The 21,754-nt window shown below is 38.2% G+C and overlaps 3 protein-coding genes across 3 annotated transcripts; 1 reads left to right on the forward strand and 2 right to left on the reverse strand.

Moving 5' to 3' along the window:
- Window positions 1-810: 810 nt before the first annotated feature.
- Window positions 811-1,413, forward strand: LOC142174535 (uncharacterized). Its single transcript, XM_075240346.1, has one exon. The coding sequence runs from the start codon at window positions 811-813 to the stop codon at window positions 1,411-1,413; it is 603 nt and encodes a 200-aa protein (XP_075096447.1).
- Window positions 1,414-7,535: 6,122 nt separating this feature from the next.
- Window positions 7,536-15,856, reverse strand: LOC107798568 (hydroxymethylglutaryl-CoA synthase). The gene is made up of 12 exons (XM_075241123.1): window positions 15,478-15,856; window positions 14,223-14,329; window positions 10,868-11,000; window positions 10,238-10,381; window positions 9,801-9,959; window positions 9,203-9,276; window positions 9,038-9,113; window positions 8,887-8,942; window positions 8,709-8,796; window positions 8,414-8,554; window positions 8,165-8,314; window positions 7,536-7,995 (listed from the first exon to the last, which is right to left on the reverse strand). The coding sequence occupies exons 1-12, from the start codon at window positions 15,550-15,552 to the stop codon at window positions 7,807-7,809; spliced, it is 1,392 nt and encodes a 463-aa protein (XP_075097224.1). The 5' UTR covers window positions 15,553-15,856; the 3' UTR covers window positions 7,536-7,806.
- Window positions 15,857-20,830: 4,974 nt separating this feature from the next.
- LOC107759146 (uncharacterized) lies at window positions 20,831-21,376 on the reverse strand. Its single transcript, XM_016577018.1, has one exon. The coding sequence runs from the start codon at window positions 21,374-21,376 to the stop codon at window positions 20,831-20,833; it is 546 nt and encodes a 181-aa protein (XP_016432504.1).
- Between the last annotated feature and the right edge of the window lie 378 nt (window positions 21,377-21,754).

A 21,754-nucleotide genomic window follows, 5' to 3' on the forward strand; every position in this document is an offset into this window, starting at 1 on the left:
AGGGACAGAGAACCAAGTAGCTGACCATCTCTCACGGTTGGAAGGAGCTGAAAAGAAGGTAAAGGTTGAGGATATAACAGAGACATTCCCGGATGAACAGTTACTGGCAATGACAATGGAGAAGGCACCATGGTATGCTGATATTGCTAATTATTTAGCAAGTGGTATTGTACCTTATGAACTCTCCTCAATACAAAAGAAAAAGTTCTTTCATGATTGTCGGTATTATTATTAGGATGAACCTCTATTGTTTAAAATATGTGTAGATAACATGATCCGTCAGTGTATCCCCGAGAAAGATCAACATTCTGTTTTGCAGGCTTGCCATGCTTTACCATATGGTGGACACTTTGGAGGAATTCGGACAGCAGCTAAGGTGTTGGAGTCAGGCTTGTACTGGCCTACTCTGTTCAAGGATGCCCATTCTTGGGTTAAAATCTGTGATGAATGCCAAAGAACTGGCAACATATCTCGTAGACACGAGATGCCAATGACCACAATTCAAGAGGTGGAGATTTTTGACATGTGGGGGATTGACTTCATGGGGCCATTCGTCAGTTCGTATGGTAACAAGTACATATTGGTAGCAGTTGACTATGTCTCTAAGTGGGTTGAAGCAGTGGCTCTTCCGACCAATGATGCTAAACGGGTACTAGGCTTTCTAAAGAAGAACATTTTCACACATTTTGGTACCCCAAGAGCTATACTCAGTGATGAGCATTCGCACGGCTATTGGGAAAATATGGAGTTCGTCATAATATGACCACCCCGTACCACCCACAATCGAGCGGACAAGTTGAAGTGTCCAACATGGAGATTAAAAGTGTCCTCACAAAAATAGTGAATGGAACAAGGACTGACCGGGGAAAGAAATTGGATGATGCATTGTGGGCGTACCGCACAGCCTTCAAAACCCCAATTGGTATGCCACCGTACAAGTTGGTGTTTAGCAAGGCATGCCACCTCCCAATTGAGCTAGAGCATAAAGCACTTTGGGCATTGCGGCAGTTAAACTTAGACATGGAGACAACAGGTACTAACAGAATTACTGGGTTACATGAGCTAGAGGAATTTAGGTTCCAGGCCTTTGAGAGTGCTAGATTATACAAAGAAAGGATGAAATTAATGCATGATAAGCACATATTGGATCAATACTTCAAACCCGGAGATCTAGTGTTGTTATACAACTCGAGATTGAGATTGTTCCCAGGTAAGTTAAAGTCCCGATGGTCAGGACCCTTCAGAGTGGTGCAATTGTTCTTAAGTGGAGCTGTAGAGATTGAATTAGAAGATGGGACAAACAAGTTCACAGTAAATGGACAAAGGTTGAAACATTACCTTGGAATGGCTGAAGAAAAAGGGGATAGAGTGGTAATCACTTTGGGAGAGCCCCAGTACGCGGATGAGGAGTGATGATCAAATGCTTGCGTCGTGCCGCGACGTTAAATCAGGCGCTGCATGGGAGGCAACCCACGAGTGTGTTGATTAGTGTGTTCATGTAACTTAAAAAAAAAAACAACGCCAGCACCGCGATCGCGGTAAACTGCGGTGGAAGGCAAACATTCTACCTCGAATTTTTCATCCCACCGCGATGGACCGCGGTAAATCGCGGTGAGACGTAAACATTCTACCTCAATTTTTTAAACCCACCGCGGCCGCGGTGGACCGCGGGGGTACCAGGTATTTTGAATTTTTTTTATTTTTTTATGTTTTTTTCTGTTTTTTCTTTTCTTCTTCTTTTATTTTTAAAACCCAACCCCCCCTAACTTTACATTACTCGATCCCCCTCCCCCAAATTTCTCCATCTCTCTCTCTCTCTCTAAACCCTAACTTACCCAATTCCTCTCCTCTTCTTCTTCTTCTTCTTCTCCTTCACACACACTACCCCCCATCTCCATTCCTCTCCTCCTTCCTCCCTTAAGGTATGATTCTAACCCTCCCTTCTCTTTTTATTTTGTATTTTGTTGTTGTTATGATTGTTTGAGGTTGATATGGTGTTGTAATTGTAGTAGTTTTTTTTTGGTAGTTTCTTCTTCTTGTATTTTTCTATTTTAATTTCATTTTTGAGAATGTTTGGTGAAGGGGTTGTGTAATTAATGATTGGAATGGTGTTTGTTGGTGGGTGATTGAATGACACAAGTGTGGGGTGTGTTGGTCTAGTTGTATACTTGATTTGGGAGGAGTTTTGAAAGACTCATGAGGGTTAAATGTGTTTGGATAATGCCCCGCCCACAAGGTGTTTGGGAAATTGCCCCAATTGAGATATAAGGAGCTATTGTGATATGGTTATGGTGAAGTCTGAGTAACCATCCATAGTCACATATTTTGTGCACTCATTAATAGGCGTCTCGTTGTTTGACAGGTGCAATGAGTTCAACTAGAAAGAGACGAAACAGCGGGCCCTCCACTAGTGGACCGGAAGGTTCCTCACGACCTAGGAGCCAAGCTAGCGCACCTCAGTTCGATAGCACTCAGTTTGTATCCAAAGCAGCGGAGGATAGGTACAACCAGAAAGCAGCTAAGAAGTTACAACATGAGGTGTACATTGATCGCACGGCTTTGGAGGTGGAATGCCCCAATATGTTTAATGAGCTGAGGCGGTGTCAGCTGGACATCTTCTTTGAGGTATCGGATGAGGCTAATGTTCAGCTAGTAAGGGAGTTCTATGCGAACTTGCCAGAACATGAGAATGGGGTTGTGACAGTGCACAATACCCCGGTAAATACATCCCTCGACACCATCCGCAGGGTATACAGGATACCAGTGTTCAGGGGTGAAGTTGATAATTATCGTACTTTCAGCGGTACACGGTTCTTGTGGGGAACTCTTTTTGATACTATCTATGTGCCGGACGGAGAACCCATATGGATCACACCCAGAATTACACTTAACTCCCACTGTTTGAATTGGGAGGCTAAGTGTTGGCTCACCGTTGCCAACAGTCGATTGTTGCCATCCAGCAACACGACAGATGTTAATCTACCACGGGCGTCGGCAATACACTGTTTCATGTCCCATAGTGATTTTGATGTGGCCCAGCTCATCCATGAAGAGATGTTCATCCGATCACCTGATCTAATCAAAGGCCACTACTTCCCTTCGTTGATCACCTGGCTATGCCGTATTGCTAGAGTCCCTGAAGACCCTCGGGTTGATGGGAGATTGCCACTGAAAGCCCCGTTCCGGGCAAAAAAGAATGGAATTGGACGAGAGCCGATGGTGAATGTTGCTGACTCTGATGATGATTCAACTGATGAGGATGATGATGATGCTGAGGTAGTTGCGGTTCCCCCTCCTCCGAGAGTTGATGTGGCAGACCCATCACAGCCACACCGGAGCACCCGTATGATAGCTTTGGAGTAGGATATGGCTGGGTTGCGTACCTCAGTCAATGATTTGGGTGCCCATGTTGATGCGGTGGCTGAGAGGCAAGTGAAGTCAGAGAAGAAATTCTTGGGCTGGTTGAGATCTCTGGGACGTGAGTGCAACGTGAACCCAGACATTGTCTCCGATCAGGAGTGAGCCTTTAGGGAAGTTCCTTAACCTCACTGTTCTTTAAATTTTTAAGCCATGGGGACATGTCTTCATTTTAAGTGTGGGGTGGGGATACTTCATTGTATGTTTGTAATTGTAATAATTGACTGTTTGATTTTGTTTGTTTTGTCTTTCTTTGATTGTTTTGATATTAGAGTAATAGTTCATTAGGAAAGTTAAAATAGTAAGTGACGTGTCCCGACGACAGATTTCATTCGGCGGGGTTCTTGAGGGACTAAGTCGAGAAAAAAAATTGGAATATGGAGACTCTTCCCGATGACGGATCCTTTAGATAATTTTCTTGAGGGAAGTTAGTCTAGAGAAAAGACCAAAAATATTTTATTTTATTTTATTTTTAGGTAGTGTAGTAACTCCCCCTTGGTTTTTCTTTGGGTCATGGTTCTTTTCCAAGGGTTTAGCTTGAACCGGGTATAGGTAGTTTTTATTTATTTTTGTTCTTTTTAGTTTTTAGAGTAGGACTAATTGGCTACGAGCTAAATTCGAAGGAAAACCCTTAGCGTTAATACACCTGAGCACAATAGACACTAGAGTATAACGTCTAGCTTCATTGGTTGAATCCTGTTAGAGTGCCTTAAAATTGTACGTTTGTATCTAACTTGAACACTCAAAAGAGAATGTCTTGATAAACCAATCTGGAGTGAGTCATGTGCCATGTGAGTGTAAGTTTTACTGTGTTCCATGTTCATATTTGATGCCTAGAACTTGCCATGTGTGTTTGCAAAGCGAAATAGTAGTTTCTTTAAGTTTTAGAAGTGATATAGGCATTTCTTTATTGAGCCAGACATATAAAGTAAACCCACCTGAATGCAATACATCGTAGTTAACCCCGTTGAGCCTATAAGCCTATTTCTTTGGCAACCACATTGCGAACCTTACCCAATTATTTGAATAGCCTGCTGTTTGAACCCGTTTACCTCCCAATAAGCACTTGAATGGTAGTAAAATTATGCAAAAGCAAAAGTGTGGGATGGTGGTTTGGTTTTTGAGTGGAACCATTGAGATAGAGAAAAAGTGTTGAATTTTGAATCATAAAAGAAAAAAAAACACCACGAAAAATATATATATATAGTTATAGTGGTTGATAAGTGGTGGCTTGTACAAATTGCACCTAATGAATGAGGATGTTTTAAATGAATGTGGTGGAGTGTTTGGTTGGCACAACTATAATCTTTAAGTCTAATGTACTTGTATTAAAAGTGCTTAGGTATGTTAGTCACTATATCTAAATATATCCTACCCGTCCCTTAGCCTACATTACAACCAAATAAAGTCCTATTGATCTTAGACTGAGTGAGCTCAATTAGTAGAGTATTACACTATGGGCAAGCTTATGGTGCATCTTTGTGGCATGTGAATGTTCTTTTTGAGAGTGAGCGAATTTTGTCTATCTTAGTTCCTACTTGTTCTAATTATCATCATATGTGGAACTACTCTCTTGTGTGATGTGAGGGCATGTGATACACAAAGGAAAGGTAAGTCTTGACTCTTGTATAGAGTGGTTTGAGTAAGTGTTGATGTTGCATGGCATAAAAGGATTGACTCTTGAGGTAAAGGTTGTTCACTACTAGGTACAACTTTTGTAAAATGTTCATGGTGTGAGTCGTAAGGGAAAAGCTTAGGGAAGGAATTTTGATGGAGTGTGGTGGATTGCTCGAGGACTAGCAATGATTTAAGTGTGGGGTGTTGATAGTAGGCTATATAGTTGATATTTACACCTTAATATGACCATACTTTGCTGTTGTTTTACAGATAAATTGCTAACAAAATGCTCTAAATAGTATTCTTTTGTTTAGCAGGGAATATTATATGAGAGAAAGCAACATGGAGTATTTTGGAGGCGATATGTAAAGAAAAACACCCACTCGAGAAGTACTCGAACACAAAGAAGCATAAATGGCCTGGGCAAGAAGGCCACCACGAACGCGGTGGCACCGCGGTAGATTAACAATGTAAGGCAGAAAGGCCAGCATTCACCGCGGTCGACCGCGGTGCACTGTTCACGCTGCTGGAAAGTTTGAGGACCAAAGTGTAAAATCGGGGAAACTTTTGTAAAACCCTTATATGCTTTAGAAACTCGCTCAAGATTGTGCTAAGCTGATTTTAGACTACTTTTGGAGGCAAGAACAAGATTGAGAAGATCAACCAAACATTAGAGTTTTTCTATCTCCTTTTAATTCTTGCAATTTTACATTATGAACAATTTAGTAGTTTTCTCTTATTTTATTATGAGTAGCTAAATACTTATCTAGGGTTGATATAACCAATTGTTGGTTGAAGTTTTGACTCAAGTTATTATAATCGAGCCGGATTTATGATATGATTGTTCAACTACGTTTTGTATGGTGATTAATTGAATGGGCTCTTGATTAATCGTGTCTAATTACCTTATATTGCTTGAGAAAGAATATTAGGTTAGATAGCTGTTGAACAACACCACTTTTGGGTAATTGAAGAGATTCATTACTTGAACTTAAAAGTGGGTTTAGAGATAACAAAACTTTGGTGGGATAATTTAGAGTTGCATAACTATTGTCAGCTAGAGTAGTTCGAGAGAATGCTCTAGTAAATTATTGTAGTTGATCGAGAGATAATTACGATAACCCATAACTCTTAATCCTCATAGAGTATTACGGCGAGATTATAGCGGAAGAGTCAAAACTAAACTAGCAATTGGGGAAATCACTGCCCTAGACCTTTTTACCATTGAATTATCTTTGTTTTAGCTTACTGTTGTTTTAATAGTAGTTGAAGTAGTTAAACAAAAACTCAATCTTTATTGATCAAAAAATCTTGCATCTAGAGATTGATTGAGTTGATTATAACATTGCCGAAGAGTGTAATAGATAGGTTAGTTCCCTGAGGATTCGATTCCGGATTTAAAACCGAATTATATTTGCAGCGACCGCTTTATCCTTTAAAAGGCATAGTTGGGCGTTATCAACGCCTAAGAAGTAAGGCAAAGAACCAAGTCCTTTAGTAATTCAGGGAGGCACTCAAACTAACAAGCATAATCATCAAGTTTCAAGAGAGTTGCACGCCCAATTGTAGCTAGTAATTGGCATGCTTCATGACTGTTAAGATAGTAATGCTCGTTGCCTCCAAATCCTAGGTCCGTCCGCCTCTGATCTGGAGGATTTAGGAATTCTTTCACTAAAGCCAATGGCATTTCAAACACGATTGGGATCTCCTCTTGGTATATCCAATCTGGGCATTGCTTTTCTACGTTCTATAAACAAATAGTTCGAGTATGGCTTTAAGCGAACTTATGACTGATTAAAACTTCCTGGAGAGATTTGTGCAAGACTTTTTTTCTTCAATTTATTGTATTTTCTTATTTACGAAACCGATAGTTGTAATTGTGTAATTGATTGTTCGTTTGTGTGAATTACGTGTTTATGTACCCTAAAAACTCTATCTACCATGAATTTTGGATGTTTTGTCAAGAGGTGATAGCATATTCATGAGGAAAAATTATCGAACTTGCGAATCTTTACCGTATCACTAGGACGTTTATCATTTGATTGATTGCAAAGTCCCCTAACCTTGAATGGACATATTTGCAAATTGCAAGAAATATTTGGTTCGAACGTCTCTCGTCCAGTTACAGTCACCTGTGCTTCATGTAAAGTATGGCAATGCGCCAATGCACTGAGATGTGAGTAGAGGAGATTCAGAATTCTTTTGTATAGGATTGCTTTAAGAAAAAAATAAAAGAATTGTAAACTTAGGGAAGAATGTGGTTGTCCACCAATGGAGAGAAAACTAAATCTCAGTGGTTGGTTCCGCGAGAGACAACTTGTCATCTGCATGTTCAATGCTAAAATATTTCCTACTTTTCTTACTGCTGCTTTGCAATAAATCTTGTAATATTATTTTCCTATTTACATTAAAAATGCTGACTGTGAATTTACAACAACATGAGGGATAGACCAGACCTGCTTTGATTATTTCACAAACAAATAAGATTATGAGTGCAAAGGTCAGAAAATCTACTCAATGAATTTCGATCAAGATTACATTGATGATTTGTCAATCATCTACAGTAATCTCTAAGACAAAACACAATAAACATTGAATTAGTTTACACTTTAATTGGAAAAAAAATGAAATACAAAAAGAAAAGCATTGAAGCTACTCAGCAAAAGACACTATATAAATAGAAACAACTTTACTAGAACATTATTCCCTATACTGACAACTAAAAGAGCACAAGCAAATTTGTGGCGTTACACTTAGGTGCTGGGACTATCTTCAGTGACCATTCACCAGTCCATTCTCAGAAGCTTTCTTGGCATAGAATCTTCTGTACTTGGAATCAACCTCTGTGAGGTAGTAAGTTCCTGGAGCTAGAAGACTACAATCTTTGCTTGTGACGAAATCCTTGGCCCCATATCTATGCTCCATTAGTTGCATTATTTCGACGAATTTTTCAGGAACCAACTGTCATAAAAGATCAACATCAGGGATGGTTATGTTGAAAAGATAGACATGGATATGAAAAAGATTTGCAAGCTACAAATGTATCAATTTTTTGGTCTTCTAGCTTCGGTAGAGTTGGTAACATTGTCGAAGTCTGCATATTATATGTATAGATGAAAATAGCACATACCTCGTGTCTTGATTTCAACTTCTCTGCAACATTCATCGCGCTTGCAATGTTTGACAAGCTAAAAGGATGTTGACCTTCATTAAGCTTGAGTGAGAACATTGTTGCAGTTGATCCACTACCATAGGAGAACAACATTACCCGCTGTCCAGCCTGAGGTAACAACAAAATCATTCAGAAACTAGAACAAGCAGGTTGATAATAGTACTAACAAACAACGGGACCAAAAGGGGAAAAGTAACTCCTGATTACCAACGTGTTGTGCTTATTGTGAAGGAGTGATGCAAAAGCAGCATATAGAGAAGCAGTGTACATGTTGCCAACTTGTTTTGGTATTAATGTGGTAGGTTGCACCTTCTCATTGTAAAATGGTTTTGCAACTTGCTGGGATGTCTGTACATGGTTAAAATAAACCGCTGTTAGTTCCAATCACAATGCACATAGCTCTGAAAGCAATTTATCCTACTTAAGATTTCATTTTTAGTGTTTAAAAAAATGAACGAGAATGTCTTTCGAAGAAGAAAGAGTGTAAAATTCAAGAGTAAACCTTCTCAAGATCACGGCTTTGGTAGCTTTCATCACCACTTAGGGACAAAAATGGTGCAAGCTTTTCTTTGGCAGATTTATCGATAGAGCTGAAAATGGAAACCAAAAGTTCTTAGTCAACAAAATTCCTTTTAGATGACAAAAAGAAAAATCCTCTGAAAGAGAAACTTGCAACCCACCAAGCATTCCTCAAAAAGTCATTGAAAAGCAACCGAGCAAAGCTCTTTTGTACAAGCTGCAGGATTTAAACAAAACATTCAAGTGTCAATAAAATTTCAGATAAAAAAGTACAAATAAAGTCATCAATCAACAATCGACTCTATAAACTACCTTGTTGTACGGTGAATGGAACACAAAGTAGGCTGCATCAGCAATCGAAAACTGCTTGCCTTCCAATTTCTCATATCTAGAATATGAAACACAGCAAAGCAATTAATACAAGATAATCAAGAGATTGATTTCCAAATAGGAGAATGTTTCCACCGAGCAGCTTACTTGTTGCATAAGCTCTTGTAGCAAGCATCAAGTGCCATGAGATAACAAGTTTGTGAAAGCTTGCCATCAACCACCTGCAGTCAACAATTTTCATCACACCTCACAGGGGGAACAAAAAAGAGATATAAAAGAAGGTTTTATACAAATTAATCATCAATCCTACTTTTTCCAGTGTTAACCAAGTAAACCATCCTTCTATTTAGAATCTGTAAGCTACAGCTTTTAAAGAAACATTAGAGAATTACTTAGAATTACCAGATGAACTAGAAACTTAAGAAAGAAATAAGGAAAGCAAGAAAAGAAAGAGGCACAAAGCTAAAACTAGCAAATGATATAGCTCGAACATGTAAAACAAAATAGAAAGGAAATTTATTTTATGAGAACGAGTGCTTTTCCACCTAAAAGAACGATTTAGAAGCCACTTGAGATTCTATTGACAAAAAGAAGTACAGAAGAAATTTATCGTAAGAATGAGCGTTTTTCCACCTTAAAAATAATTTTAAGGCCATGTGAGTCTAAATTGGGGGAAAAAAAAAGAGCAACGCATGTCTGTGAAAACAGATAATTAATCAGGCATGCAAGGATTAGAGGGAATTACTGGATATTCACTGTCTAGGATAGGCTTGTAAAAATCATAGACATGAGCCATATGGCTAGCCCTGATCTTGCTTTCAAAAACAATAGGGGCATTAGGCCCAATTAGCATAGCAATGGCAGCAGCTCCTCCAGTTGGCCTAGCAGGTCCTTCAGCATAGACCTATAAAAAACATCCAATAAGTGAATAGGATTCATCTTAAACAACAACAACAACAACCCAGTATGTTCCCACCAGGTGAGATCTTAAGGAAGAACATTACATAAATTTTACAGGTATAGCCAAGAATCACATTAAATGGAAGATGATTCAATATAACCACATAATTGCAACGTAGAGGTCCCAGTCTATTTCTAGCTACATGCCAAATAAAGAATGTAAATTCAAAGTCTATTAGACAATACAGATACTATAGAATGTTTATCGGTGATGATCATTACCGCACTATCTGTGCATACAACAAGTCCATAACGTCCATCCCATGAAGAGCTCTCCACCCAATTCACACAGTTGAACAATGCAGCAGTTCCACCATAGCATGCATTAGTTGAGTCAACTCCTTCAATGTCAGTATTCCCACATTTCTGTATGTTTCACATGGCCAGGAAACAAGATACATTACAATTAAATTATGAGATACTAAAACATAAAGCTTTAATAGGTGAAGTAGAATTTAAGAAAGACAAACAACATAGCTGATGCAACCGAACAATCAAGGCAATTTCACTAAGAACAGTGGTTGAAAAGTAAGGAAACTCATTATGGATTAGAAAAGAGCTGCATGGAATAAGCAGATTTGGCCCCTAAATAAGATTAAAACATACTTCATGCACCTTTAAGTGAATTGAGAAATATCATATCTCTTTGGCTGCGCATCTTTGTGCTGGTGCAGTAACCGAGGAGGAGACAAGTAGTTAAGTTTTCATTTACTTCGGTCAGAGGAGGTCATTCTTATACCATATCACAGAATTAGGAGATTAGACACAGCTTGAACTGCACCATAACATAAAATGGGAAAGAGGAGGTCATTCAATTTACTAAACCAATGCTCACTAGGAACTTAGAATTACCTCAAATATTTGCATCAGGAACGTCTTGATGGATTTGCTTTTATCGATAACAGTCTCACTTCCAACTTCCAGTCTACCAACTTGCTTTGGATCAACAGCATACTTCTCCAGAAGGGAATTAACAGCTGTCAAACTGAAGACAAACAATATAATTAGAATAATTATGCAATACCATGTGATGACCCAAAAGGTCATCACTTGTTTTAAAAGTAAATTCTGCGTTTCGAGGCCTCAAAAACCTCTTTCGGCATCACCTCGATTTGCGTGCGCAGTCCGGGCGCGTAGCCGAAAAGCCATTATGTGAAAATCTATGAAAAATGATGAATTTTGACTTTAAAATGGATTTAAGTTGACTTCGGTAAACATTTTGGGTAAACGGACCCGGACACGTGATTTGACGGTGCCGGAGGGTCCGTAGGAAAATATGGGACTTGGGCGTATGCCCAGAATCGGATTCCGAGGTCCCAAGCCCGAGAAATGAATTTTTTAAAGAAAATTATTTTCTGGAATTATTTATGTGTTTTGGAAATGAAATGTGTTTAAAACTTGATGGTATCGGGTTCGTATTTTGGTTCTGGCGCCCGGTACAGGTCGTATATGTGATTTAAAATAAGTCTGTGAAATTTGGTAAGAAACGGATTTGAAATGACGTGAATCGGATCGTATTTGAGAAATTTGGAAAAATTTGAAATTCTTAAGAAATTTCATGATTTTGATGCTAAATTCATAGTTGTTGATGTTATTTTGGTGATTTAAATGGATGAGCGAGTCCGTACGATGTTTTTAGATTGGTGTGCAAGTTTGGTTTGGAGCCCCGAGGCCTCGGGTGAGTTCTGGATAGGCCACGGAGTGAAAATTTCACTTGGGAATTTGCTGGTATGTTGCAGGCCTGCAGGCTCGCAAATGCGAGCATTGTATCGTAAATGCGAGAAGTGGCATAGGCTGCCTTATTCGCAAATGCAAAGAAATGGTCGCAAATGCGACATCGCAAATGCGAAGAGGCTTGGTTTTCCTCAGGGTTCGCAAATGCAAACCCATGTTCGCAAATGCGAAGGTAGCAGAAGTCTAGGTTTGCAATTGCAAACCCTGGTCGCAATTGTGACATTTGCAGGTTGCGAACCCTGGTCGCAATTGCGACATCTGCAACCTGCAATTTTATAACTTAGCCGAAAATCTTTCATTTTTCACGCTCTTTCAAAACCAAAACACTCTTGGGCGATTTTCAAAGACAACTCTTCTTCCAAATCGATTGTAAGTCAATTTTAACTCGTTTCCTTCAATCATTAACATCTTTTCACATGATTTCAACTCAAAATCAATGATTTTCATGGGGAAATTGGGTGTTTTCGGTAGAACCTAGGTTTTTCAAAAAATTGGGGATTTGGACCTCGATTTGAGGTCCGATTTCAAAACAATTATATATTTGAGTTCGTGGGGAATGGATAATCGGGTTTTGGTTCGAACCTCGGGTTTTGACCATGTGGGCCCGGGGACAATTTTTGACTTTTTGGGTAAAACTTTAAAAAACTTATTTTCATGCATTAGAATTGATTCATTTAGCGTTTATTGATGTAATTAAGTAATTTGTGGCTAGATACGAGCGAATTGGTGGTGGAATCAAGAGGTAAAGCGATAGTAGAGACTTGAATTGTGTTTATGGCATCGAGGTAAGTGTTTGGTCTAACCTTAGCTTGAGGGATTAGGAGTCGAGTCCTATTTGCTATGTGGTATTTGTTGAGTACGACGTATAGGCATGGTGACGAGTATTTATACGTTGGTGTCAAGCATGCCCGTGAATCTTATATTGTTATTATTATGACTTCGTTGTATTTTTCATGCTTTGATGATGATTTCTATTGTTGGACAAAGTTTGTGGAAGTAATTGTGACATTTGAACATTGAGGAGCGTTGGCTCAAGTTGTATAATGAAATGTGAAAGTATAAGTGGTAATTGACCCTTTTAAAGCATTGGCTCAAGTGTAAAAGTGAATTGTGAAGGAAAAGTGAGGAAGAGAAGAGAATCATTATGTTGCCTCCCTTGCCGAGATATTGTTGATTTTAATGCTATCTCCCTTGTCGGGATGTTTATGTTTTGTTTTGATGTTGCACCCTTGTTGGGACTTGATTGTTGAACTATTGTTCCCTCGCCGGGATTCTTATTGTAATTGCATTTATTCTCTTGCCCTATTGTTGTGATTGTTGTTTGGGTGAAGAGTGTTAAAGCACGAAGGGTGATGCCGTGTATTGTTTTGGTGAGAGAGTGTTAAAGCACGAAGGGTGATGCCGTGTATGATTTGTGAGGAAAGAGTGTAAAGAACAAAGGGTGATGACGTGCCGCACGATGTACCATTCCGTGCCGATTATATTGATTATATGGTGAGGACGAGAGTAAAAGCACGAAGGGTGATGCCGTGTATATTTTCATTACTTGATTGCTTTGGCGAGGACGAGAGTAAAAGCACGAAGGGTGATGCCGTGCACTTATTGATTCCTGATTCTTTGTTGATATCTGAGATATGTTGTTCCTTTAATTACCTGTTGTCTTTCTATTCTAAATTGATAGTTTCCCGCAGCATGTTACCCCTCTCATACTTGACTGTATATTATTGTTCTTCTTTTCCACTGTATATAGTTAAATTGCACAGGTTTATTTGGTAGTCTGGTCCTAGCGTCGTCACTACTTCGCCGAGGTTAGGCTAGGCACTTACCAGCACATGGGATCGGTTGTGCTGATACTGCACTTTGCACTGTGTGCAGATCCCGGAGCAGCAGCTTTTGGACCGTAGATTGGGTGGCTGCCTTTAGTCCACGCGGAGATCCAGGTAGTCCTGCAGGCGTCCGCAGACCCTGGCATCTCCCTCTATCCCTTTACTCCCGTTTCATTTACTTAGTTCAGAAACAGTGTATCTTTTATCTTTCAGACTTTGTATGTAGTATTCTAGATCGTTTGTGAAACTATGACACCAGTTCTAGGTGGTCGAGGCTCAAAAAGTTGTATCAGATACATATTTCAGATAGTTTACTGCATTTCTTCCGCTTATTGCAATTTCCGCTGTCTACACGTTATTGTTTTATAATTGTTAAAGAAAATAAATTGGTAAAAAGGTAATTTGTTTAAACAATCGGTTTGCCTAGCTCACATTAGTAGGCGCCATCACGACTCCCGAGGGTGGAAAATCCGGGTCGTGACATACCAAGATCAAATTGCTTTCTCATTCAGTTACATTAAGTAAACAAACTACTTTAAAATAGAGGATAACCAAATAATTTACTGACAACTTCAAACAACAGAGCAATTTTGCATTATAAGCTTCTAAAGCCAGTGAACATTAGTCAAAAGCAATGGAGGCAATACCTCATTGATATAACATCTTCAACCTCAGTGCAAAAGCCCATACAATCTTGTCCAAGACCAATTGTGTATTTCCCTTTGCTTGCTCCATCATGAGCTTCCAATACTTCCTATGTATAGTTAATAGGAACAAGAATTAGCAGAAATCAGAAAACTAACTCCCTACAATTTTACTAGCTGGTTTATCTTACTCATAAACTGATAACTGTAATCAAGTGTTAATTACATTAATAATGTTCGAAAAGAGCTTATAGAGCTCTATGGGGGCAAAATGCAACATAGATTGAAGGTGCGCTAACTATTGAAAGTGCTAAAAGAGGCGAGATAGACCTAAATTACAGGGGGGAGAGGTTATAAGAAAAAGACCAACAATCTGTTGGAGTTAATATGAACCTAGCAAAGCACCACAGATCGATGAATGCAGAGGACTGTATAGGTATTAAGAGTTAGTTGAGAACTTCTAATTTCCCGTAAAATATAACGAATTTAGAATTACAATGAAATTGACCAGAATAGAGCAAAATGATTATAGAGGATATACATAGCTACCACATGAGCATATTAGGAAGTTTCAAAAAGAATGCACTCAAAATCAATTACATGCATTAATAACTATGCTTGCAAGCTATAGATCATAACAATGAGCCCTTAAGCAGACTATAAAATCACATTCTTTTAATAGAATCATCTTAAGCATGACGATTAGTTACTCTGTCCAAAATAGAATAATATTTTTTTTATATTTAAACAATTTAACTTTAAAGTTATCATTATTTTGAGACCACAAGAGTCCGTCTTTCTTTCTTAAACTTCGTTCTAGTCAAACAAAGCCACAGGACAGAGGTGGTAGTTTCTCTGTATAACAGGGAAGCAGGCTCTCTCTGTATAATAAAATAGCAACGCTTCATTTAAAAATGAGAAAAAGCTTCAAACTTATAAATCAGAAGATCGCATGCATTTTCCTAGTCGTTCCTCTTTAAAATTTTCTCCACATCGAAAAAGCAAAATCATCAGCAGTAAATTTCTTTTCAATAAATAAATAAACATAAAAGACAACTTTTTAATGAACTTCAGGACTCCTAATCATAAAACTAAAAAAGGCGTAAAAATCTATATTTCCGATCGCGCACAGAAAATAAGAAGCTCGTATTTCATTTCTCTCTCAATTAAAATTAAAGCGAAAATTACGATATTGAAACAGATTCATAAAATCCACATCGCATATGCTGTGTCTGTAAGTATAAAGGAGATTGATTACCTGCTGAATGCAAGTGGGGGGGAAGTAAATTTCTATGGCGAGGATTCCGACATTCTTCTGTTGAGGAGGTGCCATTGATTCTTCTTTGAGTAAACGGAACGGATCCAGACAATTTCTCCCTAAAAAAATGGAGAGAATGTTTTGTTTTAACAGAAGAAAAAGAGAGAGGGGAAATGTGTGAGTGATTCGAAGAGGAGAAACAAGAAGAAGAGGAAGAAAAAGGTGAATTAGTTCATGTTTCCGTTGGGATTATATATGTAGTTGTTTGCCCCAGCCCTCAAATGCAGACTTCGTGACAACCAATTTTCATTTTTCCCAAAATATAAATGCAAAGTGAGAAAGAGAGAGGTTCCAATATGTAAAATAGTTTAATTAACTTAATGTGTTTAAAAGTTAAATCTGTTATAAAATAATAAAAGTAGAAGAACAATATTGGAGAGAAAGAGAGAGGAAATTCTTATTGAATTTTGGGATGATTTATAATAGGGTAAGACCCCTCTATTTATAAGGGAAAAATGACTTAGCCACAAAGTAAAACTCTCTACAAGATAGACATGCACTCTAAATAGAATTCTATTCATAACACTCCCCCTTGAATGTCTACTCGATAAGTAATGTGCCTCGTTAAAACCTTAACTAAAATAAAACCCAATGGGAAAAAAATCTAGTAAAGGAAAAAGAGTACACAAATCTAACAATACGCTTTTTGGTTGCTTCGTTAAAAACCATGCAAGGAAAACCCAGTGAGACAAAACCTTGTAAGGGAAAAAGAGTGCAACGCGCATTAACTCCCCCTGATGAGAGCATCAATTCACATCCTTGAGCTGTTGCATCCCAATCTTGTGCACTAGCTTTTTGAAGGTTGACGTCGGTAGAGATTTTGTGAACAAATCTGTCATATTGTACATTGATATCACCATTCTTTTGAAGATCATGTGTGAAAAATAACTTTGGTGAAATGTACTTTGTCCTATCTTCTTTTATGAATCCTCCTTTCAATTGAGCTATGCATGTTGCATTGTCTTCATACAAAATCGTGGGTAGTTTGTCACATTTCAAACCACATTTGTCTCGAATGAGATGTATTATAGACCTTAACCACACACACTCTCGACTTGCTTCATGAATAGCAATTATCTCAGCATGATTAGATGAAGTAGCCACAATTGATTGCTTAGTCGATCGCCAAGATATGGCAGTACCTCCACATGTAAACACATAACCTGTTTGAGATCGAGCCTTGTGTGGGTCAGATAAATACCCAGTATCAGCATAACCAACAAGATCGGGACTGCAATTATTGCCATAAAATAAGCCCATATCGGTAGTCCCTTTTAGATACCGCAATATGTGTTTGATTCCATTCCAATGTCTCCTAGTAGGAGCAGAGCTATATCTTGCTAAGACATTAACTGAAAAAGTTATGTCAGGCCTTGTAGTATTAGCAAGATACATTAGTGCATCAATTGCACTAAGATATGGTACTTCAGGACCAAGTAGCTCTTCATTCTTTTCTTGAGGCCGGAATGGGTCCTTATTCACATCAAGCGATCGAACAACCATCGGAGTACTTAATGGATGTGCTCCATCCATGTAAAACCGTTTCAATACCTTTTCTATGTAGGCAGATTGATGAACAAAAATTCTGTTTGCCAAATGTTCAATTTGCAAACCAAGACATAATTTTGTCTTTCCGAGATCTTTCATCTCGAATTCCTTCTTTAAATAATCAATTGCCTTTTGGAGTTCTATAGGAGTTCCAATAAGGTTTATGTCATCAACATATACGGAAAGTACAACAAATTCCGATATTGTTTTCTTTATAAAAACACATGGGCAAATGGCATCATTTATATAGCCTTCCTTTAATAAATACTCACTAAGACGATTATACCACATTCGTCCTGATTGCTTTAGACCATACAAAGATCTTTGCAATTTGATTGAAAACATTTTCTGGGACTTTGAATTATGTGCATTTGGCATTTTAAATCCATCGGGAATTTTCATATATATCTCATTGTCAAGTGAGCCATAAAGGTAGGCGGTAAACACATCTATTAAATGCATGTCAAGCTTTTCATGGACAGCAAAACTAATGAGATAACAGAACGTTATAGCATCCATAACGGGTGAATATGTCTCTTCATAATCGACACCAGGCCTTTGTGAAAATCCTTGTGCAACAAGGCGTGCTTAATATCTTTATACCTTGTTTTTCTCATTTCTCTTGCATACAAAGACCTATTTATAGCCAATAGGCTTAACACCATTAGGTGTTTGGACTACAGGCCCAAAAACATCACGTTTTGCAAGTGAATTCAACTCTGATTGGATTGCTTCTTGCCATTTTGGCCAATCAAGTCTTTGTCGACATTCTCTAACAGATTAAGGTTCAAGATCCTCACTTTCTTGCATAATGCTAGATGCAACATTATATGCAAAGTCAAAATCCACCACTATATCCACTCAATTCAAATTTGTCTCAATATCGATTGGATTTATTGATAGTTCCTTATTTTCTTGAGCCTCGGGCTCAGTGGATTCCTCATGAATATCAGAATTTATTAAATCGTGGATTTTTTCATGAGGTTCTTTTGTAGTGTCATTTTGATCATTTATTTTCCTTTTTCTAGGATTTCGATCTTTGGAACCTAATGGTCTGCCACGTTTTAGGCGTGCTTTTGACTCATTAGCTATGACACTAGAAGATTGTCCAATAGGGACATCAATACGGATTGGAACATTCTCTGCAGGGATATGTGATTTTGTTATCCTTTTCAAATCCGTAAATGCGTCTGGTATTTGATTTGCTATTCTTTGCAAATGGATAATCTTTTGCACCTCTTTTTCACAAATAGAGGCACGCGGATCAAGATGAGATAATGATGGATTTTTTCACAAAATTTTCCGTTTGATTTCACCAACTTCTCCCCTTAATTTTGGGAAAAGTGTCTCATCGAATCGATAGTCTGCAAATCGAGCAGTGAATAAATCCCCCGTTAATGTTTCAAGATAGCGAATAATGAAGGGCGATTCAAACCCAACATATATTCCTAACCTTCTTTGGGGACCCATTTTATTCGATATGGCGGTGCTACAGGCACATATACTGTGCATTCAAAAATTCTTAAATGGGATATATTAGGTTCATGACCCAAAACTAGTTACAACGGAGAATATTTATGATAATTTGTCGGTCTGAGACGAACTAGCATTGTTGCATGCAAAATGGCATGACCCCAAACGGAAGTGGGCAACCTTGTTTTCAGGAGTAACGGTTTTGCTATCAATTGCAAACGTTTAATTAAAGACTTTGCAAGACCATTTTGAGTGTGAACATGAGCTACAGGATGTTCCACTTTTATCCCAATTGATAAAAAATAATCATTAAATGCTTGGGATGAAAACTTAGCAGCATTATCAAGTCTAATAGACTTAATTGGATTATTGGGAAATTGTGCCCGTAATTGAATTATTTGTGCCATTAATTTTGCAAACGCGAGGTTGCGAGATGACAATAGGCACACATGGGACCATCTAGAAGATGCATCTATTAAGACAATAAAATATCTAAATGACCCACTAGGTGGGTGAATAGGTCCACAAATGTCCCCTTTTATACGTTCCAAAAACGCAGGGGACTCAATTCCAACCTTTGTTGGTGATGGTCTAATAATTAACTTGCCTTGATAACAAGAAGTGCAAGAAAATTCATTATTTAAAAGAATCTTTAAATTCTTTAATGAATGCCCATTTGAGTTTTCTATAATTCGTCTCATCATAATTGATCCAGGGTGTCCCAATCGATCATGCCAAAGTACAAAAGTATTGGAATCAGTAACCTTTTGGTTTACGGTAGAATGTGCCTCAATTTCACTAATTATTGTCCAATACAGGCCACAAAATAAAGATGGGAACTTCTCAATAACCCTCTTTTGGCCAGAGATATTCTTGGTAATGATGAGATATTCAAGATTATTCTCATCTATTGTCTCAATATGATATTCATTTCAACATATATCTTTAAAACTCAACAAGTTCCTCTTGGACTTGGAGGAGAACATTGTATTCTCTATGATAAGTATTGTTCCCTTAGGCAGAGTTATAGTAGCTCTTCCAGAGCCTTCAATTAATTTACTACTACCAGAAATTATAGTAACATCTGCCTTACACATACTTAAATGAGAGAAATATTTCTTCTCTTTGAATATTGTATGTGTCGTACATGAATCAACTAAACAAATATTTTTACAATTGAACTTTGATCCAAGTTTGCTTTGAGAGATATCATATTTGCTGCAAAACATGAAATGCACCCGCAGTTCGCGACACGTTCTATTTAACATTGTTTGAGAGATTGAATTTGGGCCACATGAAATGTACACCCGAAATTAGTAATTAAAAATCACGACGACATCACGGGAACCGTATCTTTGGGGAAGTCACTCCGAGACATGGGGTGTCTCGGTAATAACTCCTCCACCGTAGGGGGACTGTCACCATCTTCTACCACCGTATCTTCACCGCCTATAGGGGCGCCGTGGACAATGGGGTGGCCTCAGGAACCCCTTCGCGAGAACGATGAGATCTTGGCATGTTGTCGTTGAAAGGAGTATCAATGCAAAATTACATTTTTTGGCATTTTACAGCCATAAAAATCGAAATTCGCGCGAGTCCCAAATGTTCGTGTGCTATACGCTCATGCCTTCCGCCGTGGAAACGGATGGATCCGGCCTGAAATAGCCTAATATTTATCCTGGATATCAAATACGGCCTAAGAAACCATTGTCACCGCCCCGCCATGACCAAATTACATTTTTTGGCATTTTACGGCCATAAAACTGGAAATTCGCGCGAGTCCCAAATTTTTGTGTGCTATAGCCCATGCCTTTCGCCGTGGGCCCGGATGGATCTGGCCTGGAATCGCCTAATATTTGTCCTGGACATCAAATACGGCCTAAGAAACCATTTTCACCGCCCAAATTCTTACGTGTGTATTCTTAAACACAAATCATTGTAAAGTGTGCTGCATTATATTTGCCCAATACCATAATTATTTACCAGTTCAAACACTATAATCACAATAGGACATCAATGATAATCACCATGCGCAAAATGAATACGATTTCATACCGCAGCGTTCATGTTGTATCAGCAACAACATAATTAAGTAATATCAAATAATAGTAATTATTTAAAATGAATATTAGAACGATATTTAATCATAATGAACTAACACTATTTTATAAAATAAATAATATTAATGACTACTATTCATGTAAAGAACTATGGTTACATGATGTTTATTCACTAGCTACTAAGAATAAGCGAAAAATAAAAATAAAACTACTCAATCTTCTTTAACCACAGATCCATCACCGATCAAGTGGTCTATTTTTCCATCAGGGCACTCAAAGAAATCCGCCACATCTAAGTGGGTGATGTCAAATTCATTGTCATAGACAAGATTAGCTTCAGGGCCTTTATTCTTTAGAGATGCTTGATAAAGCTCAACCAAATGTCTTGGTACACGATAAATACTAGCCCAATGCCCTTTTCCACCACAACGATAGCATTCAGTTTCTGAACCATTTGCTTTTGGTTTCTCATCTTTTCCTTTCCACTTTTGGTAGTTATTTTTCTTTGGGGGGTGATTAACACCGGGAAAATTTCTTCCTTGTCCACGACCACGACCACGAATAGGGCCACGGCCTTTTCCACGCTTAGCATAATGGGAATACACCTCATCCACTTCAGGAAATGGTGTAGACCTAGTGGGTCGATTTTCGTGATTTCTCATGAGCAAGTAATTATTTCGCTCAGCCACAAGAAGAAGAGAAATCAGCTCAGAGTACTTTTTGAAACCTTTCTCTCTGTACTGCTGTTGCAGAACCATATTGGAGGCATGAAACGTTGTAAACGTTTTTTCAAGCATATCATAATCAGTGATAGTATCTCCACAAAGTTTCAATTTAGAAGTAATTCTGAACATCGCAGAATTATATTCAGAAACAGACTTAAAGTCTTGGAGCCTAAGATGAGCCCAATCATATCGTGCTTGTGGAAGAGTGACCAACTTTAAGTTGTATATCTTTCCTTTAAGCCATTCCACAAAACAAGTGGATCTTTGTCTGTGAGATATTCTATTTTCAACCCTTCATCAAGGTAATGGCGCAAGAAAATCAAGGCCTTAGCACAGTCTTGGGTGGATGCTTTAGTTTTGTCTTTAATGGCATCTCCAAGACTCATTGCATCTAAATGGATTTCAGCGTCC

The sequence above is a fragment of the Nicotiana tabacum genome, chromosome 20 (assembly GCF_000715075.1).
Source record: "Nicotiana tabacum cultivar K326 chromosome 20, ASM71507v2, whole genome shotgun sequence".
Lineage (NCBI taxonomy): Eukaryota > Viridiplantae > Streptophyta > Magnoliopsida > Solanales > Solanaceae > Nicotiana > Nicotiana tabacum.

Bases quoted from the DNA above. Each gene is read 5' to 3' on its own strand.
- LOC142174535 (XM_075240346.1), top strand. From the start codon at position 811: ATGGAGATTAAAAGTGTCCTCACAAAAATAGTGAATGGAACAAGGACT.
- LOC107798568 (XM_075241123.1), bottom strand. From the start codon at position 15,552: ATGGCACCTCCTCAACAGAAGAATGTCGGAATCCTCGCCATAGAAATT. The intron at 9,960-10,237 runs GTAATGATCATC...TGTTTTTTATAG, and splicing joins TTGTATGCACAGATAGTGCG to GTCTATGCTGAAGGACCTGC. The intron at 8,315-8,413 runs GTAATCAGGAGT...TTGTTACCTCAG, and splicing joins ACAATAAGCACAACACGTTG to GCTGGACAGCGGGTAATGTT.
- LOC107759146 (XM_016577018.1), bottom strand. From the start codon at position 21,376: ATGGTTCTGCAACAGCAGTACAGAGAGAAAGGTTTCAAAAAGTACTCT.